At 38.8% G+C, this 27217-nt stretch overlaps 1 protein-coding gene across 2 annotated transcripts in view; it reads left to right on the forward strand.

The window, feature by feature from the left end:
* Positions 1–27217, forward strand: part of QSOX2 (quiescin sulfhydryl oxidase 2) — a 37157-nt gene continuing 9940 nt past the window's right edge. The window contains exons 1-9 of one of the 2 annotated variants that reach the window (XM_044992148.1): positions 1–318; positions 9889–9989; positions 12305–12353; positions 13600–13708; positions 13903–13993; positions 18558–18703; positions 19756–19899; positions 23102–23231; positions 26487–26609. In XM_044992148.1, the coding sequence (XP_044848083.1) occupies positions 57–318; positions 9889–9989; positions 12305–12353; positions 13600–13708; positions 13903–13993; positions 18558–18703; positions 19756–19899; positions 23102–23231; positions 26487–26609 (1155 nt within the window). In that variant the 5' untranslated portion in view covers positions 1–56. The remainder of the gene's footprint in view (positions 319–9888; positions 9990–12304; positions 12354–13599; positions 13709–13902; positions 13994–18557; positions 18704–19755; positions 19900–23101; positions 23232–26486; positions 26610–27217) is intronic. The other variant, XM_044992149.1, reaches the window with a different exon arrangement.

The raw sequence follows: 27217 nt of genomic DNA on the forward strand, positions 1-27217 counted from the left end.
CCGGCCTGTTGCTAGGGCGAGCGGCGGCCGGGCTCCCCCTCCCCTCGGCTCCCAACATGGCGGCGGGTGGTGCAGGCGGCGGCTGCCCCCCGGCCCCGCTGCTGCTGCTGGGGCTGGTGGCGGCGGCCGGGCTGGGCGGGGAGGCGGCGCGGCTGTACCGGCCCGGGGAGGACCCGCTGACCGTGCTGGAGGCGGGCACCGTGCGCCGGGCGCTGCTCAACTCCTCGGCCGCCTGGGTGCTGCAGTTCTACAGCTCGTCGTGCGGCCACTGCATCGGCTTCGCCCCGACCTGGCGGGCCCTGGCCGGGGACGTGAAAGGTGAGTCCCGGAGCCCCCCGATCCCTGCCCCGGGGAGCCCAGCCCGGCCTCCTCCGCACCGCCTAGGCCGGGGACGTGCCCCTCTGCCCTCCCTCCCCCGTGCAGGCTCTGGCTGGGGATGTGCATGGAGATCCCCCCGCTTCCTACCCCCTCGCCCCCACTGCAGCACTTCGCCCTGGCTGCACATGCGAGAGAAGATTTCAGCCTCTCCTACTCCCCCCCAGCCCCTCCACCCGCATCAGCTTTGCCCTGCCCGTGAGATCTGTGCTTTGGGATGTGTAAAGTAATGGGGTGTCCCCCCTTAACGCCACTGATCCTACCGCCCCCACAATCCCCATTCACACAGCTAGCCACCATAATAAGCAACTGTCAACATATGACTGTACGTAGAGAGCTGGTTTTAGTTGGTAGATCTCCAAGCAATGTACAGCATGGCAGCCACCGCCATCCCATCACCGATTCAGTCCCCATAGCAAACTCCCCTAACCTGTCCAACTTCCATCTGCCCCACTTGTAGGGGCTGCACACACCCCAGCAGAACCCTGGACAAGGACATCAGGACCTACCTCAACATTATACCCCAAATCCCAGTTTGCCCCCGCTTTATTTTATTTACTTGTGGATTTGCAAAACACTTGTCACTTTATCAAAGATCTGCCCAGAAAGGAGCAATATGTGATAAATGGCAACAACAGTAGAAATAATGAATAATATTTTCAAATTAAGTTTGGAAGAAAAAGAAGAAAAGAATCGCTGCTTTCACTGTCATGAAGAAGCGAATTCCACTGCTGGGGTGTTGTGTATGTGCAAATATCCAGTATCCAGGTGCTTCACAGTGTACAAGTAGAAGCTCTAACAGCATATGTGGTATATTTAGATTGTAAACGCTTCCAGGCACTGCATCTTCTGTATGTTTTGTAAAGTGCCTACCCTATTTTGAGAGCTAAACAAATAACGAAATAATAGTTTGAGCTGCAGTGCTGTCACTTAACTTAAGCTTTGTTAATATAAAAAGGAAGACTGAACACTTGCATAGAGCTGTATAGAGGAATGAAGATAGAAAAGAATTAAGTACTGTAAAAATCCAAACTAACTGTAAGCCAAAATCTCAGAGGCGTGGGGATTTAGTGCTCAGATACCCTGATGATGGGCACCACCTAAGAACCTGAATAGAACAGAATTTTGTCAAATGGTATGTCAACTGTACTAAATTCCTGTTAACAATCTGAGCATGTATGTCTTGAGAAGCCACCTTTATTTCCTTATAATGAAATGCTATAGTCCTATATTAACAATAGGTTTTCACTCGGGTGCTGCCCCCCAGGAATTAACTTTCTGATCCCATTAATGAATGTATAATATTTGATTAATGAAAAGTGCCTGGCTTTCTTTTGGGTGTTGTGTTAACAATTTCCTTTTATTATTTTTATATATCAGCATGGCACCTTGTTAATTTTACATAAAAATAGCTTTCATTGCTTATAGTTAAAATGTATATTTTCTTACTAATAACTTTTTCAGCAACATTTTAAACTTCTCCAGTCCAGAACACTTGAATTTTTCATCCACAGACTGGCTTCCTGGATCACCAGCCACAAGATTTATATCATCCTTGACATGAGTTTGCCTTTCCCTTAACATGAATTGAAAGCCACATTTGAGAACCGACTGGTTAAATGGATGAACCTTAGCCCAGTTTGAGACAGCACTGGTGGCTAATCTGCAGGGTGGATCCATGTGCAGCACATTCAATGTATTTCTCGCATATTACTTGACACTGTAATGAATTTTCACTTGTGGCCTTCTGGAACAGTGACTCTTACACAGTGTGGCTGCTAATAGTGCTATCTCTCGCTTCTGTGCTCTTACAGTTAATACAGACACTCAGGTCCCAGCACAAAGCAAAAATAAGTGCTTCATTCCAAAAGGGAGTGTTGGATAAGAATAACAATGGGAAAATAGGCAGACATTGTGTGTGTGGTGTGAGACTGCACAATGTGCCAGCAGTCATGACAGAATCATTTTGTAATAATCGGTATTTGATTTGTGTGCCAAAAAAGTTGTGTTACCCCTTTCCCTAGGTGTGGTGTATATTTAGTCAATTAAGATATTATTATTTTACTATTTTTACTCGTTGAACTAGCACTGACAGTCATCTCAGAGCCACAGAGAATATACACCGGAAGAGATCGCTGCCACAAGTTGCTTTCAGTCCAATATGACATTACTGATGACCAATCAAATGCAAATACCTTTATAAAAAGAAAACTACCTTGGCGTAGGGTGACCAGATGAGAGGAAGAAAATATCGGGACACATGGGAGTGGGGGTCACCGGCGGAGCAAAAAAAACCAACAAAACAAACCAGAGTGTGAAATATCAGGACAAATTGCATCCCAACCAAACATGGGACAAATGCCTAAATATCGGGACAGTTCCGATTTTATCGGGACATCTGGTCACCCTACCTGGGCGGTGCATTAAGCTTGATAGACTGAATGGTAGAAATGTGGTTTGAAGAGGAATTTGAAAGAGAGATGGTGGAAGAGAGAGGATCTTCCAACTCTTAATAGCAAAATGGGGTGATTTCCCGAGAAATCTGTGCATGTTGGGACTTGTAAGGAAAGATACCTTTGTTCTCTTGTGAAATTCTGATTTTAATGGAACATCTTATTTGGAGCCATTGTCTGTGCTTAACTCAGCACCATATGGGTTCCAATTATTAGTTTTGAAAAAGGCGTTTTGCTTTAAATGCATCAGAGCTCGCAGCTCTTTGCAAATATAGCCATAGAGTTCAGCTCAGCACTTCCTAGGTTTAGACCTTTGTTGAAACTTTATTTATATTATTGTGAGCAACTGCAGGGTTGTGGGGAGCACCTTGTGGGAGGAGGGATTTGTGCTTCTAGCCACATCTGAAAATTTCCCCCTAAAAGATTTACTTTTTTGTGATTGGCAGACTTTATTGCATTAGCAATTTGCCAGACCAAAATGGGCACTACTAACAGTGCAGTTGGTTAGGGCAGTGTCTGAAATAACTTCTCTGTCTCAGTGTCTGGAAAGATTGGTGTTAGTAGGAAACCCGTGTGAGCTGCCACAATGAGGAAGGAAATGGAAAATATTTTACACAGGGGAGACTACTTCAATTTATCTTTCATGGGTGTTTTACTCAAATACTAAAACGTGTTTCAGATCTCCTGGCACTTGTCCACATAAGTAAATTGTACTGATTTAACTAAATTGAGTTAGGAATTTGTTTTGTAAATATGGTTCATCCCCTTTGTGTGGCTGCTCTTAGGGCTTGTCTACATGACAACTGGAACCAAAATAACAAATTGGTTATAATTCACTCTTAGTTATTTTGAGGAAAGTTTGAGTGTGGACACGTTTATTTCAGATGAAGAGAGTCATATTTTGACTTGTTATATCAAAATAGGGCACCTAAGCCAAAATAAATTCCCACACACAGATTTACACTGAAATAAATAAAGATGTGATTTACAACCTAAATTAGGTATTTCAGTTGTAGTTACCACATTGACAAGACATATGGATCTCTAAATCAATATAAGGCACTCTTATACAGAAACAGTGTCCATACAAGGGGGTTGCAGTGATTGAACTAAAGCCGCTTTTACTGATCTAGTTAAAATGGTGCAGCTTTTCTATATAGAGAAGGCCTGTGCTAGTGTAGTTCACTTTTATTCCTTTTCTGAAAGTCTCAAATTCTGCAGTAACAACTGCAAACTTCAAAAACTGAAAGCAGGAACCATGGCTGTTTTATGCAATGCCACATACACTGATGGAGCATCAAAACTTACATTTTCATTTAGGTATCTAATCTTCCATCAAAATAAACATTAAAATTAATTTTGGAGTTGGTCCTGATGGTGCCCAGTTGCTAAAATACTAAATATTAAAACAGTTTCCAGGACTGCTGCTCTATTTAAGTTTACTTTTGCTATTTTTTAAAGGCAATTAAAACTTGTCTGTAAAATTTGCTTTGGGCCTGGAATTTTACATAATAGTTCTCAGTGCAGAGATAACTGAAAAACCCTGTACCCACTGCTGCCAAAGCTGGCACTTATGTCTTCCTTCTTGTTTCTTAAATGAACACCTTTTCAGGAGAAGCTGTATAGTACAGGAATAGACTTTCATGCTAGTTCCACACCTGATCATTAGGGAATACTAATAAAGGGAAGCCCTGCAGGGTCTGTCGTATCTGTTACTAAAAATTAATAATGGAGAATACTGCAATGCCAGTAGTATATAAGAGAAGAAGGTTTGTGAAAAGGTGTTCCCTCTTTAGCAATGTTTTGATGTTGATATGTTGGATACTTTAGAATATTAAGTGTTGATAGATTTTATCTAAATACAGTCAATTTGTCCAGCCTTTGAATTTTTTATTGTTTGTATTTTTATATTTGCAGGGATCTATAAGGGAGGCTGGAAAATTCTTCAGAATAAGTAGTAATAGTCTTCGTTTAAATAATTTTACTGAATTTCCTTTTTCACACATTTTAGGATCTACATGAGGTACTTAGAGATCCTCCAATGTAATCTGTATCAGAAATTGTTTTCCATTGATATCCCTAACTTTCATTTTTGGAACAATTTCCAATATATTTAAATATATAGCAAAGTATTGCTGTTACTTTGGAAGCACTGGACTAAATTTGGCATGTGAGATGTGGCATGTTAAATTTTTAACTCTTTAGTAATGAAGCATCGGAAAACCTTGGTACTATTTTTCATTCTGCATTCTTTGAAATCTATTTGGGCCTTTCCGGTAATACCAATATCACTTTAAAATCTAATATGCAGTAGTGTTGTAGGCTGCAATGCCATTGCAAATGAAATGTGTACAGTTTAGGCTGCGTGTTACAAAGGTGAACAGAAGCATGGGTTTCACTTCCCTTAGAAAACTAAAGGCTCTTTTAACAGAAGTGAATGCTAAACTGCATGCATCCCAGCTGGTGCTCTTTAACCCAAGTATTTAGCTAGTGATGGGCTTGCATTGTTGTAAAGTAGGTTATTTGCATTAGGTTTATAGTGCTTCTGTTCATTGTGTGTAGGGGGATCAAGACAGGTGGAAAAGGGAGGAGGAGTGGTAAAAGTTGAATGAGACAGATACCATGAAGCCAAACTTTTTTTTAAATTTTGCATTTTATTTGATAAAATAGTCTGTTGTATCTTTTGTGTTCCTGTGAATACATGTCCATCTGTTCTAGGATGCTTATAGTTACTGCTGGCGCCTGTTCAGCTGTCGGCATGTTCACCACAACTGAAATTCTCAATCAGCTGCCCCATCCTTCCTGATAAAAATGCAGGAGTGCTTTCAAAGAAAAACAAAGGTCACGCTAAATTTCAAAAGCAGCCTGGCATAGAAATGTCGATCAAGTTTTGAACTTAATGACATTTTCATGTCCTTTGACGCAGAGGCAAGTTTAACTTTAGTACGTTTTTAATTAAAGGAGTTTGTTGATTCACAGGAATTCGTAAAAGAAAAAACTCCCAAAGACACTAGCATTAATAGTGACAGATGTATCTTCAACTTCTGCCAAAGCTGTTTGGATTCTTCTTTCAGTATTTTAAAGTAACTACTTGAGGATTCTCCTTCGACATACTGGTGTAGTAGGGAGTGGCTTAAAAAGAAAATTCCTGTATTCTTATGCATCCAAGAACAATTGTACAGATTAAGTCTTGTCTACATTTGCAGAACTTTGCTAGCTACAGCAGTGTTCAGAAATGGTGATCAGACACCAGATGTGGTTCTACCAGCACCACACTTGACAGACATTTCTAGCATGACTATGACAGCACCATTTCTTTGCATAGTATAAACAGATTTTTTTGGAAATGAGAGACAATGATGCTAGCAGAACCTGAGCTGTAAATTGCTTTCCACCCTCATCAAGTCCTGAAGTGCAGTTTCTATAAAATGTGTGACTACCAAAATGTGACCACCAAACTTTGTAAAACTGTGTCCAGCTGTGAATTGCTTTTAAAATATTATAAGCCCTATTAAGTGCGTGGCCTTATTGTTTACTTTTGGGAAGCGGGAGGGAGAGCCTTAGCTTCATCTCTGCACCTACACGGAAAAATAACTTGTAAGATAAAATTCAGTATCTCCTACAGATGGATGCTTGCATTCCACAACTTCTTTTTGTATAGGACAGCAAGAAGGGAGGTGTATTACTGTATCTTATGTCATTGAGCTGTTTCACTGTGAAACTGGAATAGTAAACATTAATACAGCTCTTCATGGTGAATATTTCCTAAAACGTTTTTTCCTCAAACAAGTGTATGGTTGCCATCTGTTACACCAACTGGATGATAGTATTAACTACATTAGTTTAGTTATATGCAATTTGAGAATTCAGAATGATGTGATCTGTTGTTCCAGTGCAATTTGTATGATATTGTTTTTATTAGGGTTTGAAATTACCTACTGAAGCTAGTCGGATTTAAATGATTGCACAACATGGCATGAAATGTCACTATGATTTTGCTTATTGATCATGATGCAGACATTTTAAAGTTTTCTCTCCTTTTGTCCTTCATACTGTGTTATGCGTTATCACTAACGAAAAATCCCTGATTATTCTTAGATGGGTATCCTACCTTCATAATAATAAAACAAATGCTTTATTCTTATAGAAGGAATAGCTTGGTGAGCACATTGTTATGCTGAAAATATTGATCTGCAGATGTGGACTGTATCAGCCATTCTAAGTCAGCAATATTATACAAGTTATTCTTTTTAGGAGAAGTGAACAATAGCTTTCTGCTTCCATAATTATGGACTTTATTCCTGACTCCCAACATATAAAGTATCCAGAGATTATTAGACTGTATTTCAGATTGGTCTTCAATCCAACAGTCAGTACCTGAAGACAAAAGAAACTATTTCCTGTACATATTATTGCTTTTTTCTCAGAGCTAGATGATAATTTTACCAGGATAGAAAGATTTAGAATTCTTGCAAGACATGTGTGAACAATTGTATACTATTGGTTCTAAGTTTTGTAAACTATGCTGTAGACTTTCAGTGCAGAGTACTAAAAACTTGTACCACTTCGGCATGCATTTAATTGGGTAAGGGATTGCAACAGCAGTCATTTCTTCTGCCTAGAAATAAACTTTAGGAAAGGCAGTTATTAAGACCATAACTTTCCCGATCTCACCTTTTTGACACACTGAATGGAAAGTCCTTTTTAAGTCTCTGCCTCCGTTGTCCTGAGGACAGCAAGCATTGACACTTTTTGTCAGACGCTTTTTGGTGTGATGTGAGAATACTGCATGAACAATCCAGTTTGAGCCTACAAAACAATATTTGAGGCTGTCTGTTAAAACTGTTGTTGTAGTCTGCCAGATGAAAATAGAATGGAATTAGTTATAAACAAAACCTTCTGGAAAATGCCTTGAGTTATGATACTGCTGTAAGAATTCCTCTGTCAATGCCAAAGAGAGACTACATCCTATTAAGTTATGGATATAGCCAAAAAAAAATTGTTTGTACACTTGTTTTGTTCACAGTCTAGCAATTTTGACATGACATTAAGGTTGCACTAATTACAGTAAAAGTTACCTAGCTCTTCTTGTGCTTGCTAAGTTTAGAACTCTGGGACAAAAAAATACTGACAATTCTAAAGTTCTTGATGCAAAGCTGATAACGTGAATGTATCCGTTTGCTTTGGTACCACACCTAGGCATAGGACTTAAAAGTCAACAGTGTGTTTGAATACCAAAGGCTCCAAAAGCTTGGATGTCTGTATGAAATATCCAAGCTACTTGGAGCTGCAAAATTGAGTTGGAAATCTCACAAGAACAGCTTGATTTTCAGCATTTTGGAATTTACACTTCACGGTCCCTGGAGGACATACGTGGGCAAAAACAATAGAGGAAATAGGTCGAGCTAACGTCTTAAAAAATATCTGAATAAAGTTTTGGATGAAAATTTTGAGGGACAATGGTGTTAATTTATCTGAGCCAGTTCACTCATCCCTAATAAGCGTATTCTATCACACAACAAAATGAGTAATGAAAATGAGTGATAACGATCCTTTTCCAAATGTCAAGCCTTTTATCTTTGGCCTCCAACAAGAAACACAAGTTTCTTTAAAGGCCACTAAAGAATGATAAAACTGATGGTACAGCAAGAAAAGTGACATACGCTATTTATAATAATAATTGGAGATATACCTATCTCCTAGAACTGGAAGGGACCTCAAAAGGTCATTGAGTCCAGCCCCCTGCCTTCACTAGCAGGACTGGTTTTTGCCCCAGATCCCTAAGTGTCCCCCTCAAGGATTGAGCTCATAACCCTGGGTTTAGTAGCCCAGTGCTCAAACTACTGAGCTATTCCTCCCCCCACTGAGTTCTTGTTTCTTGTTGTGGGGGGAGGACATGCTGGTGATGGGACCTTTTCTATGCTGAGGGCTGGCTTTTGAAGCTCCCTCCTTGAGGATGTCCAGAGTTGTCATGGCTGTTTTCCAAACTTCTCTGGGTTAGTTATGGACATTTAATGTTCCTTTGTTTTCTTCCATTATTCTAGATAGGTAGGGGAGGAAGGTTGTTGGGGAGTGGGAGTTGCAACAGAACTTTATTTTTAAAAGATTGAATATTTTTCTGTACAATGCAGAGGTATCTCTTAGCAATGAAGCTTAATACATTTAAATGTTTGCTGGCAGCAGGTACTTCACCATATTACTTTAAAATACCGATAAAGGGGGAAAGAAACAAACTATCAAAGGCCTCCAAAGGTTCTCTCATCAAAATGGTTTGTGTAAGAATGTTTCAAGCGATTTCTCATTCTAAATATTTGTAGTTATTCTCAATAAAACTCTTTACAAAACTTGAAACTACACCCCAGTTAATCTTCATGGTGCTGTATTTGCTCAGATATTTTCCAGTTCCATCCAGCATGCCCTCAGACAGTACTTACATCTAAAAGCACTTTCATTAATCAAAATGTGAGCTTTGTGGTTTAATTAGGCATTGCACCATTTTGTAAGCCTCTGAATAAGTTACAAGTTCAACAAAAAGCAGGTCTATGTTACCATCAGCTCTGATAGATTATACATCATCTATGTAACCATGTAACTGAAAGCCATGCAGATGGGTGACCATTATGTTCATCTTGGAAAACTGACATGAAGAATACAATTAACTGAATAATGAGCTTAGCTGACAGGATAAACCAGAGAATACGGTACCACTTGTTAGTGTTGGGTTGGGCCCTGTTTCATCCACTTGGACTGAGTAAATGCCAGCAACCTGAGATTGAAGTCTAATTGTTTGCTTTGGGTTTCTTTTTCTTTAGATTTGTTGAAAATACTTCTCTCCTTGTGGTAGATGTCATCTTTAGTTAGTCTTCAAAATTCATCAGCCAAATTATTATTGAGGGTGCAAATGTAGGACAGATGTGCGCAGACCTATGACTTGATCCTACCCCATTTAAGTTGGTGAGAGTTTTGCCACTGACTTCCATGGAAGCCAGAGCATGACCTAAGATAGGATGCCTGGTCACCACTGCACCAAAAAGTAAATGTGTTTTTTATTTATTTTCAGACTGGGAACCTGCCATCAGGATTGGTGTGCTGGATTGCGGGGAGGAAGAGAACTATGAGACCTGTAAAGAATATGGTATTCTCTACTATCCAACTTTTAGGGTAAGTAACACAATATACAGCATCAGGCAAGTGGTGGTCATTCCATTTTGTAAAAAAATACTTGTTATAAATCTCAAACAGTTTCTGTTATTCCATGTTCCAAACTACAACTGTTGAACCTCCTACCTGTAGTTAAAAACAGAGCAAACTTATTTACCCAGAATATTGTGTACTTGTTCTTGGATTTGGGTGCTTGCTTTTTCTTCTGCAAAGATTCTTGTGATTATAATAAAAGATGCTTTCAGGCTCTGTTAATCAATAGAATGGAATAGATGATGCAATTATCTGAATCAGCTGGACTTACGATTGTCCTAAACGCTGAATTAGAATTTTTCAAACATAAGACACATGGCCCAGGAAGCAATATATTCTTTAAAGCATCTTTGTGTTTCCTATCACTAAGGTATCTGGATGCAATATATTTTTGTTGGCTGTTAAATATGTAAAGATCCATATATAGTAAACAACATTAATAGAGTTATACATTTTGTTTCAGTTAGTGACATGAGGGTAAATCCAGTAGTTCAAAACTGATACATCAGGGACAAAGATGGAATCAAGTAGCTGATTTAATGAGAGAGTGTGTGTTAGTTTTTTGTAATCTTCGCCTCAATCCTTCACTAGCCTCATATCATTCTTAACTTTTTACTTCACTGTTCACTTGAATTGAATTTAAAAATACTTTCTGCTGTTTGCCAAGAGAATCAGGAACTGTGTTTTAATACGGAAATTTTGCATCTAAGGATGAAAATGAACTTCTGTTTTTGCCATACTACTGATCTTCCCTAGTGTGTGTCGTCGTCATCATCATCATCTACCCCATATGAGAATAAAATGGGGGACAAGGAGAATCTCAATAAAAAGTTTGTAGGGTGAGAAGGCAGAAGAGAGGTGTTATAATACAAAAACTGTTTGTTCTTCTGGTGGTGGGAAAAATGGTGATTTTTGTTTTCTTTTACCATGTGGTGAGACCAAAACCTGACTCATTTCTTCCCAAAGCACTGTATGTTTTGCTTTTTAAAATAGGTAGAAGTTATGTTGCATTATGTGTTTTGTTTTAACCACTAGAGGGAGTTAAGCATGTTTAGGGTGTGAGCAGTATTCTTTAGCATGGAATCCTAGATACATAGGGCTGGAAGGGACCTCGAGAGGTCATCTAGGTCAGCCCCGCATGCTGAGTCAGGACCAAGTCAATCTAGACAATCCCTGACAGGCATTTGTCCGGTGATGGGGATTCCACAATCTCCATTGGTAACCTATTCCAGTACTTACTTATCTTTCTAGTTAGAAAGTTTATTCTAATACCTAACCTAACCCCCTTGCTGCAGATTGATTGCTTCTTGTCTTACCTTCAGGGGACATGAGAAACAATTGATCACTATCCTATTTATAACAGCCCTTAGCATATTTGAAGATTTACTATGTCCTCTTCAGAACATTCCCATTTTTTTAACACTTCCTCATAGGTCAGGTTTTCTAAACTTCTTTATCATATTTGTTGCTCTGGACGGTTTCCTATAAATGTGGGGCCCAAAACCAGACACAGCTGAGGCAACACGAGTGCCGACTAGATCCGGACAATCACATCCTGTGTCTTACATATGACACTCCTAATAATATACCCCAGGGTATTAGCAACTGCACTGTAGTGTTGGCTCCTATTCAGTTTGTGATCCGCTGTAACCCACAGCTCCTTCTCAGAAGTACTACTGCCTAGCCAGTGATTCCCCATTTTATATTTGTGCATTTAATTTTTCCTGTGAAACTTTGCAGTTGTCTTTATTGACTTGCATTGTGTTGATTTCAGACCAGTTGTCCAATCTATCAAGTGCATCCATCAGTTAATAGTATTGCTAAGTAAATCATCAGTATGAGTCAACCTCTCAATCCTAACCTTGTCTATGAAGTTGGAGACTTCAGTTGAATTTTTTCAAAATGCCTCTGAAAATTGTTTTTTCCTGAGAAAATCCATATGGAATTTTATGTTACTAGTTTGTTAAATTATAGAAATTTTTGACTTATAAGAGTTTGATTGTTTAAGGATCAGTGGGCAAGATCCACAGCTGGTGTAAATCAGCAACCATTATACCCACACTAGCTGAAGATCAGCCCTTGGAATTTACCAGGCAAGAGTAAAATTTCAGTTGTATATTCTGCTTGTCTGTAAGCTGGATAACAATATGTGATGAATTAAAACTGTAAAAAGCAAGAACTCATGAAATTGTGTTCTGCCTCTGAACTGAGCTTTCCTGAAGTACTTTTTCCCCTTGAGCCATGAGTTATCTTCAAAGGAATATTTTTTTTTCACCCCACAGTACTTCAAAGCATTTACAAAGCAGTTCACAACTGGGGAAAATTACAAAGGTAAGAAAACCCCACTCTAACCTATCTCAAAAGCATTTATCCTACTATCCCAGAGTACATTATATAATAAACAAGATTTCTTTACCTATCAATAAAATTCAGGCATCCCTAGGTGGAATACACGGGCTGTTTAACAGCACAGTAAGCAACTGTTTAGAATAGAAGGTTAAAATATCCTTTGCAAATGAAACTGCAGGGGAAATTTTAGATGGCAGAATGTAATTGCTAGAGTTTACATTTGTCCGGGACGGTAGAGTTAACACCTCTGTGCTTTTAAAATACGTTGTAGTATTTTATTGCTGCAAGTGGGCAGATCCTTCATTTTATATCTCATTAAAAAAACACATACCTCTCAGCAGCGTGGTGTCCCTGTTGAAGCACTTGCTTGGCTCTGACTTCAATGGAAGATTTCCACCTTCTGATTTACCAGCTCTACTTTCTCCAGCACCTGAATTTATTAGAAGTCCTTCATTTAAATGTTAAACAACCTTGGACTTTATGGCTCTGATATGGTCACACTGTGAAGTGGTCTGGCTACAGACTAAAGTAACACATCTTTTCAAATGGACTAACATATAAAAGGCCAGCGGTCAGAAAACAGACCACCTGCACCATTGACCCTTCTGGTAGAATATTATTGCAATTGTACCTGCTATTTTTAGGGTTTGCGAGTGGGTTGCTCCTGTTGGCAAAAAAGTTTAAGGAATCCCCTGCCCCCCTGCCCAATTTCAAACCTTAGGTTAAACTCAAAACCCCGTCAGTATGTATTGCCCTTTGTGGCTGGCTGTTACCTTACCTGGGCCATTTGTTAAGAGCGTACACCAATGGCTCAAATGTTCAATGCTTGCTGTTAGCCAGCATACAATCAGAAAGCGTTCATTTGGTCATTGAACATCTCTGTTGCAAAAAAGCTGCTTGAACTCCTGCCACTACAAGTGTTGTTTGTGTGTGAGTGCAGACCAGGATGAAGCAAAATGATCGTGTATTGAAGATGAAACTGATGAGACGCAGGTGAGCTATTTTGAGTAAGAAATGTCTTTGGTATTTTTAATCTCTTGGGGAAAACAACTTCTACAAAAAGTCCGCAAACTTAATCTTAGAAATAAAAGTACTTCTACCCCCTCCTAAAACAAACATTGTCACCTAGCTTTTTAACTAAAAAACCCCCTCAAACAGAGAATGAGACAACCTGAACTTAGTGATACTTTTCTGTCTTCTGAATAGTTCTTTATTTATCTGTTTTTAGCAGGGTCAGATCGTGAGCTCCAAACCGTTCGTCAGATGATGATTGATTTTCTACAGAACCATTCCCAAGAATCAAGACCACCTGCTTGCCCTCCCTTGGATCCAATTCCGTAAGAATCTTGTTTGAAATAACAGAAAATATTGTACACTTAGTATGCTACTCAAATAAAATGTCAGGACTGTTTCCAAGGATAAAGAATGGTTTTTGTATTTCTTTTTAACAAATACTTTGAGTAAGTTCATGTTGTGGCCAATGAGAACATTGAATTCTTCATGTGCTAAATAGCTTTTCTTTTCTTAAAAGGTCCAGTGAGATTGCTTCTCTTTTTGACAAGAATAGTCATCATTATACTGCCATTGTGGTTGAAAGTAGTAACTCCTATGTTGGGAGAGAGGTAATGTGTGACTTGTGAATTTAATCCAATATTTAAATCATGAATAATACAATTGAGGTTGTATTTTATTCAGTCAGTGGAACTATTCATGTGAATAAAGGTGCGCCTGCTTGCAGGATTGGCATGTAAATTGTGAAAGCCAGATCATATGCATTTAGAATATGACTAAGCCATGTGATGCCATAAGACATTGGCTTTTACTTTAGTCACAGAGGAGTGTGTTTTTTAAAGAAATGCAATTTTACTTTTCTGGCTATTTGGATTCCTTTCATGCCTTAGTGGAAGTTAAGTTTATCCTCCTCAATATTAGCAAAATACTTCTGACTGTCAAACCTCACATCATCACAGGAAAAATATGTCAGATCATGAATGACATTGCTTTATCACTATTAGAGAACCATTCATAAAGTTTGTTCCTTTTGGTCAGCTTTTGCAACATCGTTATTTTACTGTAATCTGTATGATCTACTGTGTGTCTGTGTGGTCCATACACCACACTAATTAAAATAAAAAAGCCACCAAAACCAAGACAATGCAGAATATTGTAGTAGAACTCTTGGATAATGATGGTCTTAGCTCAGTTTGTGCTGCGGTGTAGTAGAGACTTCAGGAGTTGTATGATCTTACGTTTAGGGTATTGCATATCCTGTATGCTGTTATAATGTGGTAATATGCTGTTTTTCATACATATTAATGTCTCAAATTGGCCCAAGCTGCTAATATGTTTTTTGGAGTCAGGGCCTAATTGCCCATTTAAATCTTCTAACAGATTTCTGTGTGTGATTGATATCAATCAGTGAAGCAGTTAAATATGTCATTGTAACAAGTAAGTGAGGTAAGAACCCCTCTGGGTACTTAGCCTTCCTTTGGATGTGCCAAGTACAGAACACAGCAGGGTCTTTTGCAGCAGGAAAGGGCCAACAACGAATTAACTAACCATGGATATTGGAGTGCTGCACAGGGGACAAGCTTTTTTTTTTTTTTTTTTTTTTGAGCAATATTGAAACCACTATGGGATTCAAAATGCCAGACTGAAACAAGCTGCTTGGTGGGAGAGATGTAGATAATGCCAGTGCTGCAGTGTGCTAGACAACATCGTCCTTGCCTTGAGGAGATGACAGTCTACCCCTGCGTATAAATCTTGCTATACATGAATGGGGTAGCTTTATGTGCCACATTGCATAATTAAATGTGAAACTTAAGGACACTTACAAAATGTTGTGCCATCATTCCAGTGTAGACTGGATAGTAAATATTTTCAGCATCTTGAACTGAAGTATGAGGAGGTGGAGAATTAATTTTTTATGAAATTTGGTTTGGCTCCATTTCACAGTCTAAAGAGCTGCAGTTAGCCTACACAACTTTTGTTAGTTTTCTACTACTGCCGAAATCTAGGACAAGTAACGAAAACAAATTGCATGATTACTAGGCATAATCTGTATAGAAACGTGCAGTGTGTGTTTGACACTTCTAATTACATTAGATTAGGAGCTGGCCAGCGGCACAACCGGAGTGTGGAGTGCTGCCGGCTTTGGGAACCAGGTTCAGAAGCAGACTGCTTCCCAGGCGCTGGTTCACTGTGGTTAATTGTGGAAAATCGACATTACTGAGATACAAGGAGGTGTCAGTAACAAAGCTTCTCGCATTTTATTTTGTCCATTCTGTAGTCTTATTGCCTTCTGCTCTCTGCCTTCTGAAAAATGGAAGATACTCTGATGGTATCTGCTGTCAAGAATGGAAATTCTACTAACATTGTATAGTGTTCTAAGTTTACATACAGTGTTTAAGTGAAATAGACACACACATCACCTCTAGAAGCTTACACTCTCAATAAGACAAGACACGCACACAACACATGGCAGAATAGTTCAGGAGAGGGAGGTTTAGGTGTTTATCACTAATGAGAAGAGATGGGTTTGAAGGAGCTAGCTGGAGAAGAGAGGTGAATGGATCTAGGGGAGAGTTTAAGGCATAGGAAGCAGCATATTCTTATTTGTATTATTATTTATTTGTAATGCCTAGGAACCCCAGTCACGTACTAGGACCCCATTGTGCCTGGTGCTGTACAAACAGAACAAAAAGACTGGCCTTGCCCCAAAGAGGCTACAATCTAAGTATAAGATAAGAGACAACAGATGGATGCAGACAGACTGACGGAGGAATGTAAGGAAACAATGAGAGAGTTCTGGCTACAGTGATAGGTTGTGATCTCCAAGCACCAGCAGCCTAACTGCCAGAATGCCTACAAAAACTTGACAACAAAGGAGAGTAATGGAGTGGCTTTGTGGATGTTTATGGGGAGTACCTCCCAAGCATGAGGGGTAACGTAGGAGCATAGCAGAAGGTATAAAGCCAAGTGTGTTGGGGCAACAAGGGGGGAGTGAAAAGAGAGGATTGGGAAGAGTGGAAAATAAAAGAGAAGTAAACAAGAGATTATTGAGGACCTTGTAGATGAGAATTAAGAGTTTGATTTGATATGGTAAGAGTGAGCCAATAGACAGATTTGTGGAGGACAGTCATTGGAATGGCAGGAGAGGAAGATGGCTCTAATAATGGGACCTTGAATGACTGAAATGGAGAGAGAGTTGTGAGCCAAATGTTCATTGGAATCTTAACTGGGCCTGCATATTTGCAAGCATAATTTTGGGAGTTAATGTTCAAGTGATGTAGACGTTCAAGTCCTTGATTGTGTCCACAAGTCATAAACTTTGACATCTAAACTGTGGAGTCAAATAATTGTCCCTACAATTATTAGAGCTCAGAAAAATGGAAGCCAGTGTCTGAAAAATTGGCTTTAAAACCCTTGTATGTATGTAACATGTCAGCACAAACCAGTGGGTGTGTGACAAATATCATTTTATCATCTGTGTTTGGAGGCTTCTCCAGGACATTTCATCACTCTCTCTCATGTGGTCTTCAGACATGTGAGACTTGAGGGGGAAAAAAGTCAGAATGGGTTAAGGAAAAATCATAGAGCTCAGAAGACAAGAAAAAATAGTTTCTCCCAGTGAAGTAAAATTTCTGTTCAACAGAAATTGTTAGTGTCCATATTGGAATACTAATAAACAATAGGGCTGTCGAGAGATTAAAAAAATTATGTACAAAAACTGCATTCAAAAATAAAACCAAGTAAAACTTTAGCGCCTACAAGTCCTCTCAGTCCTACTTCATGTTCAGCCAATCACTCAGATAAGTTTGTTTACATTTATGGGAAATACTGCCGCTTCTTGTTTACAGTGTCACCTGAAAGTGAGAACAGGTGTTTGCATGGCACTGTTGTAGCTGGCGTCGCAAGATATTTATGTGCCAGATGTGCTAAAGATTAATATGTCCCCTCGTGCTTTAACCATCATTCCAGAGGACATGCGTCCATGCTGATGACGGGTTCTGCTCAATAACGATCCAAAGCAGTGGGGACCTACGCATGTTCATTTTCAGAAGGTTGATTTTCTTTTTTTTGATGTTTCGGGTTCTGTAGTTTCCACATTGGAGTGTTGCTCTTTTAACTGTTCTGAAAGCACACTCCACACCTTATCCCTCTCAGATTTTGGAAGGCACTCAGATTCTTAAACGTTGGGTTGAGTGCTGTAGCTATCTTTAGAAATCTCACATTGGTACCTTCTTTGCGTTTCATCAAATCTGCAGTGAAATTGTTCTTAAAACGAACGTGTGCTGGGTCATCATCCGAGATTGCCATAGCGCAAAATGTGGTAAAGCAGAGCAGGAGAGAGACAATTTTCCCCCAAGGAGTTCAGTCACTAATTTAATTAGTGCATTATTTCTTTTACGAGCATCATCAGAATGGAAGCATGTCCTCCGAAATGGTGGCCAAAGCATGAAGGGGCATATGAATGTTTAGCATATCTGGCATGTAAATACCTTGCAATCCTGCTACAAAAGTGCCATGCAAATGCCTGTTCTCACTCTAAGTGACATTGTAAATAAGAAGCGGGCAGCATAATCTCCCATAAATGTAAACAAACTTGTTTGTCTGAGCGATTGGCTGAACAAGAAGTAGGACTGAGTGGACTTGTAGGCTCTAACGTTTTACATTGTTTTGTTTTTGAGTGCAGTTATGTAACAAAAAAATTCTATAGTTGTAAATTGCACTTTCTCAGTAAAGAGATCACACTACAGTACTTTTATGAGGTGAGTTGAAAAATACTATTTCTTTTATCATTTTTAGAGTGCAAATATTTGTAATAAAATATAATGAGCACAGTACACTTTGTATACTGTGTTCTAAGTGAAATAAATATATTTGAAAATGTAGAAAAACATCCAAAAATATTTAATAAATTTAAATTGGTATGCTATTGTTTAACTGCGATTAATCACAATTTTTTTAATCACGATTAATTTGAGTTAATCACATGAGTTAATTGCAATTAATCGACAGTCCTAATATATACATATACTTGATGAATAGTAAGGTGGTTCTATCAACAGCTTAGTTTACTTAAAAGTATGGTGCACTCCCTGTAATATACTTGTCCTTTTTTACAAGAATTGGATATTCTTTGAACAGTGTGTAACTCTCCTGTGTTGTCTTCTCATCACCCAGGTGATCTTAGACTTGATTCAGTATGAAAACATTATGGTAAAGAGAGTGCTGAATTCTGATAAGGCTTTTCTAGAGAAACTTGGTATTACCTCAATCCCTTCATGTTATCTGATCTATCCAAACGGGTCCCACGGATTAATTAACATGTAAGTACTATATATTTGTAAGGGATACTTGCAGTACTTTGAGGGGTTCAGTTAAGCTTTAAAACCGTTGCCTTAGTTTCCTTGCATACAAGTGAATGTATTTGATAACCAGGTTTTATTTGTGTATTTAAATAAAGGCAATGTATCCCAATATGTGATCAGTTCATTTTACTGATTGAAGTTTAATGTTCAGACTCTTCATATTTGGAGAGGCTGACAATCTCAGACATTGTTGAGACAGCTATTCCATTGCATATGAAAAATATCCCATTCATGTTTAATAATCTTATACTTGTACAGCTGACTCTCTGTAGGAGTTTACAATACATTGAAATGGACTAAGAGAACAAAAAATAGATTTTTCCCTCATCTGGGAGAAAAAACAAAATGCTGTAGTGATTAGTTATAACTTCACTGCAGTGGTGAGTTTAGACTGTTCACAAACTTGCTTGTAAAATGAGCGATAAAGAAGAATGCTCCATCTGTGAAATAGAAACTCCAGGCTGATGGTGTCAGTGCAAAGTGTTCTGAAAATATAAGCTGTTGAGGAGTAGCTAGTGACATGCTGATAGTCTAGTGATGTTGATAAATAGAATATCATTGAGGTTTTGGGAAGAGACTTGTATTAGTAATGTCTCCCACTGCTACCAGTCAGTATCACTGACTCATTATTGTGATGCCTGTGAGGAGAATATGTACGGTTTGGGACAGATCTGAAATAAAAATATTAAGTACCAAATCCCACAGATCCGACTCAATCAAATCACCTGTTGGATTCAGTGAAAGTGTTGCCTGCATAAGGTGTGCAAATATGACCTGAAGTCTTTATGAAAATGGGATGTTGCTGTTCATTTGAATGGTATTGCAAGCCACTAGTCCTAATTATTTTTGCTGCTGCTTCTAAAATTTGCAAACATGCCGCCTTTTACCGGACTTTTAAAAGAAAGAGTAAAGAAAATCAAATCTCCTATTTCACAGATATATTAAACTGTTCCTGTCAATCATTTAGCTTGAGGTGATTTTTAACCCTTACACTGTCCTTTCATCCACAGTTTGAAGCCTCTTCGGTCTTTCTTTTCTTCCTATTTAAAGTCACTGCCCGGTGTGAGAAGAAAACTTGTTTCACAACTTCCACTACCAAAAAAGCAAAATAAACAGGAGGGCACAGAAATCAAGGCATGGAAGGAATTTGATAAGTAAGTGATGCTGTTGAGCTTCAGTTTAATGGTTGGTAGTTAAAATCCACAGTTATTATTGCCAAGTGGGAAGCTATAAAATAATTGATTTTAACATCTTACTGTAGCTGAAAGCTTTATTTGATTCCATAACTACTCAAAGGTTACACCCGGAATTGAATAGCTGAACCACACCATGATGACCTGCTGAGCAGAACAAAGGGATTGTGTGTGAATATTAAAGGGATCCTAGCACTGAAATGTCTTGCAGATCACGTTGTACAGCATTGCTTTCATTTGTTTGTTCAGCAGGATCCATTTCACAATATACTAGATACACTGGTAAATTAATTCAGCCCTAGCAGCAAAGATGTAATAAATACTCTACTTAGTGAATGTACCTTTCTTGCAATTATGACTGATGTTTTAGGGATTTTAAAGAAGCTTCAAGCAATATTTTCAATCTGCATTTGGAGCAAATATCAGAACTTTCTTCCAGAGAAATGCAGTCAGAGACTATTTTTATTTTAAACACATGCTTTACTTAAAAAATCCAGGGCTCAGTTCTGCTCCCATTGGTGTCAGTGTGAGCAGGATTGAGGTTCAAACCAGTATCTGAAATGTAGGGTTCACTAGTTTATTTTTAATTGGAAAACTTTAGCTTGTAAATCAATATCCCAAATAAAAATAGTCAGTACTTAAAATTTTAACAACAAGCTTTTGGCAAACCTACAGAAAACAGCGAACCCAGTATTTGTTTGTATAGTGGTGAGTCAGGACACCACTAGAAAGTGTTAGGTAAATGTATATACATTAGAAAACCCTAAAGTCACCAGAAAAGATGTTTATCAGACCAAATCCACTTAGGTTTATGTTCACCCTCTGACTGTTTGAGAGAAGGATACAAGAGCTTTGCAGTGAGATAATCCTTCAGCATCTTTAGCTGGAAAAGATGTAGGACTGAGTGCTTCCATTTTGTACTTATTTTCATTTTTTGTTATGGTTACTATTAAAGTGTCAGCCCTGTGTGGTTTTTTTGACAGATGGCTGTTGTTTTCTTTTAACAGTTTATATAGAGTATTGTGTTTTGATAACTGATTTTTGGAGCTAATGAGTACCTTATTAACAGGAATGATTCTATCAGTCTTGGTGCTTGTACAATACAATTTTTTATAAAAGATCACTATATAGGTATCTCCCAGCTAGATTGTTTGTGTGCCTGATGATTTAATACTGACAACTATATTTAAGAAGTCAGCAGACCTACTAATAAATAAACTTTTTATAACTGTTATTACGTGAATACATTGTTAACTAAAGAGGTGACACTCGGCCACTCAGAATACATCTATAGTCTGTATCATCCAGAATGTAGCTGTCACAGTTCTTGAGATACCTGTATCTCTAACCTCTTTATGGCCTCCATGAGGGGATGCCACTCAGGCCTCTAGCCATCACCTTTCTTGGGGTGGGAGCCAACATCCCTTCCCTTCCAGACAGGGGATTTAGGCTAAAATTCCTCCTGCAATTCACTGTGATCACTTTAGCAGGTCTGAGTTTAGTTCACATCTTGTTCTCTCCCAGGGGCTATGACAGGGTTAATCAGTGTCCAGCCAGCTCCATAAATCAAAGTATTTACTTGGAACCAAAAGCATTATAGAGAAAACATATCCTGAAAACAATAAACAGCTTATATGCCTGCCTCCCTTACCAGGTATCACCCATCTACAACATGGAGACGCTGGTAGATTTCAAACTCTTTTCTGCAGGGTGTGTCCTTCGTGTCACAGCCTTAGGTCAGTTCTTGAGTTCAGTGAGAGTGACCTTCCCCCTGTAGCAGGCTTGGCGGTTCTTTGTTTGGTAACCTCTTTCAACCAGTTCAAAGCAGGATAGTCCATTTTCCTCATGTGGTGCCTTTCCAGACTTGTTTACCTGCCTAGGGATTTATATTAATTTATTTTTTGAGACAAGGGAGTGACCGTGTGGAAGTCACCTAAGCATGCATGAATTATCAGGAACTAAAATTACTGGGGAATAATTAACCCCTACACACATGGCAGAACAATACGAGGGGAGAGGGGAAACTGAGTCTCACTTTTTTTTTTTCATAAAAAAACCCAGAAGTTTCCCAGTTCTCCACTGCAGCTTTTCAAGTGTTTTTAAGTGTACTGTTGTCGTTATGCAACCATTGTTATCAGAATAAGCTGGTTTTCTGATTGATCAGCTCTCTTAAATCAGCTGTTTAATCATGTGGGTTATAAGACATAAGGGTCTTCAGGAATTTTTTGAAACTTTAGGCTGTCGGGTCTGTATCCAGTTCTGTTTGTTCTGCTGTGTTGCTATATTTGGTACTAACTTGGGCTTGTAATCTAAAAGCACTGAAGGATACAAACTCTACGTCTACACTGAGGGGGGGTCGACCTAAGATACGCAACTTCAGCTACGCAAATAGTGTGGCTGAAGTCGGCATATCATAGGTCAATTTACCTGGCCGTGAGGATGGTGGTGAGTCGACCGCTGCCGCTCCCCCGTCGACTCCACTTCTGCCTCTCGCTACGGTGGAGTTCTGGAGTCGACGGCAGAGCGATCGGGGATCTTCTGTAATTGACTGACTCTTAAATATGCTATGGTGCACAAGGTCTCTCTAGTGAGACTGCTACATTTGGAGAGAATTTCTAAATTCCCTCTTTCTTAATATGGGTTTATTTTCATTTTTGTTATTGTCAGTTTTCTTGGCATTGTTCCTCAAAGATACTTCTGTTAAACAGAAAGCTTCTCCCCTCACAGCCTGTTCTTCTCTACTTATATTTAACTGTGTAGAGAAGTCACAAGTTACGACACCAGCAATTTGCTTGCTGACATAATGTCAGGGTTATGATTTCTCTAGAGGGAGAAATTGGGCTGGGAGGCAGAAAGTTCTTACTCAAACACAAGATAACTTTTTATGCAATTGTGCTTATTTGTCTAGTCTCTGAACTAGTGGCATAAAATTGCTGTTCTAAAATTAGAGTACTGTGGAAGCCATTAAACTTGACATTCACTGTACTAGGCACTGCACTGTATATTCCTGCACTTGGAATAGGAGATACTGCAATCACTGTGAAATTGCAGATTATGAGGTTTGAATAGTGCCCACTACATATCAGTTTTACCTTAATGACTGGTGAGCAAATGAGTGAAAGAAAGCTGCCTCGATTTTTAACGTTATATATGTGTGTTTTAGAGCTAAACTGTACATGGCTGACCTTGAATCAGGATTGCATTACCTGCTCAGGGTAGAGCTTGCCACTCACAAGACGCTTGAGGGAGCTGAGCTAAAGACCTTCAAGGATTTTGTTACAGTCATTGCCAAGGTATACACTTCTAATCTTTTATTATATTCACTTGACTCTTACAAATATAATGTAAAGTTTGCTATTTGACAGAATATTTTATGCTTCTGAAAATGTCTTTCAGAGTGCCCTTAAAAATGTACATGTTTTGGTTTCTACAGTATCTTCGATATAGAAATTCTGTTATGCTTCTGTGGATAAACCTGAAGGATTAAAATGCTCTTTGTTGCATTGCATGGCTCAGAATAAAATAAGGATTCTGCTTGTCCCAGGCTTGCAGGACAGACCTGTGAAAATTGGGGTGGTGGTTCAGATTTTTCTGGATAGGTAATGATTGTAACTGAGCACAGATTATTTCTCCCCCCTCCCCACTCACTCTGGATTCTTGGAATTTCTTAAAGGAACTTGAAAATTGTTGTGTCGATGTGACCACATACAGTGTTTGGAAAATTAGGTTGGACTTCTATGGATACAGCTGACTTTAATCAAGATTTTTGAACATAGCTGATGAGCCCCATATTTCAAAGACTCTGAACAGGGTCATCTCATGGGTGCTGTGAGGATAAACCCTTCAATGTTTGAGGTGCTCAGATACTGTGACGATGATGGGAGTTTAGCTGGTGCTTTGTTTTGGACTTATTTGTCCTAAAGTTTAGACATTTTTAAAGTGAGTCTGATATGAAGACTTGGAAAAATTCTAACCGTTAAAAGTGACCCCCAGTTAAACATGAACTGCTGTATCTCTCCGTATTTCATTACCAAGTAATTAACAGATTGTATTTGTTTGTAAACAAGGCAAATCAATGGCTGTTTAGAGGAACAATAAGAGTTATATAACATTTCCAAGTATCTGGCATTATGTGAAAATCAGTCAGACAGGTTCTTACCCCCTCTGACAGTCAGAGGTCAGAAATCTCTAGCTGGCCTCATTTCCTTTAAGAAAGTGTAGTGCTAATCTGTCCATCATATTATCCCTAAAACAGCCTCTGTTCCTCCTGATGGAGCCTGGCCAGCTAATGTAATTTATTTTCCTGGCTATTAGTGAATAAATGGGGAATGCTCTCTTCTAGGCAGCAGAAGGGTTTTTTCTTTTGTATTTTTTTTAACACTTTTTAAAAAACATTTCTCTTCTGATATTTCACATTTTATTCACAATTCTGATTTCTTTCATGTATGGGTCTTTACACCAAAGGACTTCAGAAAATATAGCATACTGCACTGATGCATAGTTTATATCAGATGCATTTGAGGTTTTGTTTTTAAGAACTTAACTCCTTTTTAAACTAAATATTTTGTGATCAATTAATAAAAACATCTATGTGAACTTAGATTTTAGGACTTTGTACACTAGCCTCATAAAAGCATTTATAGTGCTGCGAAGTCACTAGAGTCTGTGCTCCTATCTCCTGCTCAGGGATTTTCATTGTTGTAGGATTAGTTTCTTGGCTATTTGTGCAACTTGCAGTAGCCCTTTCTTTCGAATCCTCCATAAGACTGATACCTGTCTCAGATCCTCTATTATGAGTGCAGCTAAAATGGGATTCACATGCCATATGCTTCTTTGTTTCCCCTGACGTTTCCACTGGTCAGCATTACTTTGGGAAGATGTTATAACTTTAAGTACATAGATAATATCTACCATATACAGTATCAGTATTTCAGTTGTGTACAGTTTACTCATATTACGGTAGTTTATAGGAACCCCAAATCAAGGGTTAGGGCTCTCTGTTCTAGGTGTTATGCAGATAGCAAAGAAAACAGTTGCTGCTCAAGAGTTTTTCATTAAACCAATTAAGAGAGCTCTGGGCTAGAAGAAGAGCCAGAAGAGGAGAGCAAACACTGGATCATGAATCAAATAGTTGGAAGGAACCAGTTATCTGCCAGGACATATCTTATAAACAATTGAACAGTTACTGCTCATTTTCATTTCTATAGCATCTCCCATTGTAATGTTCTCTACATGTCTGATAAGCAGACATAGGGACAACTTTCCCTACTGTTGAAATGCTGCTACCTTTGGAACTTTTTAACATGGAGCATTTCTGCTTCCTATCCTAAGCTGTTGTGTATAGACTCCCATATGCAGTTGAAACAGCATGAGGCATTTAAGTATGCAAAGTGTACGTACCCAAATTGAAATTGATCTGGACCAGTTGGATTGGGACCTGTATTCCTCATAAATAATACTGAAAAGCACCATTGGAAGCAACCCTCTTTACAACTCCTCAAAGACAGCAGTATGGTGCAGTTTGTCTTGTCCTCCATCTGTGTCACTGATGGGAAATTTGCATCCCAAGTGTTGTCTTTACTTGTGGCTGAGGTCTTTGATGCTATGTGCAGTATAGTCAGAGCAGTTTACAGGTTTATGCATCATTGTCCAGAACTGATTTGTTTTTTTGTTTTTTTAAAAAGGTCAGTTCCCAAGAGAGAACTGAAAAGCTTTTGGAAATTAAGAAGCCCCAAACTGTAATAACATGAAAGTAGACTTACAAATTACAATATACACCTCTACCCCGATATAACACGACCCGATATAACACGAATTCGGATATAATGCGGTAAAGCAGCGCTCCGGGGGAGGGCCGGGCCTGCGCATTCCAGTGGATCAAAGCAAGTTTGATATAACGCGGTTTCACCTATAACGTGGTAAGATTTTTTGGCTCCTGAGGACAGCATTATATCGAGGCAGAGGTGTATTTCCAATTTTAGAAGTGACATTACATCTCAAATAAAGTAGGGTCAGATTGAGTCAAAAGTTTGATGGGAAATCGCCATAGTTTTGTAGGGAGCATTGTGACACTCTTCCACTTGAGTCAGGATTGAACCAATACTCTGGCATTATTATTATTTATTTCTATTAGGGGCTGGTATCATTCAGGAGAGGTGTGAAAACGAGGTCCTGAACATTAAAAGTCCTCTGGAAGTGCCTGCCAAAATTCCATCTTGTGGTGTATTCTGCCACGCTGAATTCTCCCTGCAGCTGGGATACAATTTTCTTCATATTCTGTCTTAAACTGCTGTATTATGTTTGCGTTTGCTGTAAAATACCAGCTGCATTTCAGTGGTGAGCTAAGTATGTGTACAGATGTTAAATTAATGCAAAGTGGGTATTTACTGAAAAATATAATAAGTGATTAATTCCAATTGTATGTAACAAAAAATCTAGTATGGCAAGTTTAATTAAAGCTTTTAAGAAGTAAAAACATTTTAAAACATGAATTGGTCTCACCGTAATGAGTGCTTTAAAATCTATGGGTACTTTCTTATTTCCATTAGTTATTTCCTGGCCGTCAGCCCGTGGTGAAGTTGTTAGAGACCTTGCAAGAGTGGCTGGTGAGCCTTCCATTAGACAAAATCCCTTATGATGCTATCCTAGATCTGGTCAACAACAAAATGCGGGTAAGCTGTTACTAGTTTCCAGCATAAAATACAGAATTAGTAAAGGATAAGGTTCTGTATAAATCCAAGACACCACTTACTGATGCCTCCCTCGAGCATAATGCAGTTATAAGAAGGTTAAAATGGAAATAAAGTGAATTCATTAACCAGAAAAAAATCCCCATGAAGGAACTTAAATGAGAGACATGAAGTACAGTGCAGCATAGCACAGTCCTCTGTGTATGAACGTGCAGTCTCTGATGTTACAGATCTTTCCTTTGCATGCTCAGATAATTCAGCGACTCTGATGAAAATGTTTGCTCAATATCCTTTAAAAGAGACACACACACACACACACACACACACACACACACACACACACAAATATGAACATTGCCTTTCATATTGGCATTGGCAGAGAAGGGCAGCACAAATCAATTCCACACATTTATTGTATGCTGAGGCACACCTCCCTCTTTATTTCCTTCTCCTCTGATGAATGGGATTTTTAGGACTTTGAATTGGACCAGTTATTGCCAGCACTGTGATTGTCCTGAAGGCCAGAGTTTAAAAGCTGGCAAAGTTAGCCATTCTGATTTTACATTAACCCTGAAGACTTTTCAGAAACT

This window comes from Mauremys mutica, chromosome 18, assembly GCF_020497125.1.
Source record: "Mauremys mutica isolate MM-2020 ecotype Southern chromosome 18, ASM2049712v1, whole genome shotgun sequence".
Lineage (NCBI taxonomy): Eukaryota > Metazoa > Chordata > Testudines > Geoemydidae > Mauremys > Mauremys mutica.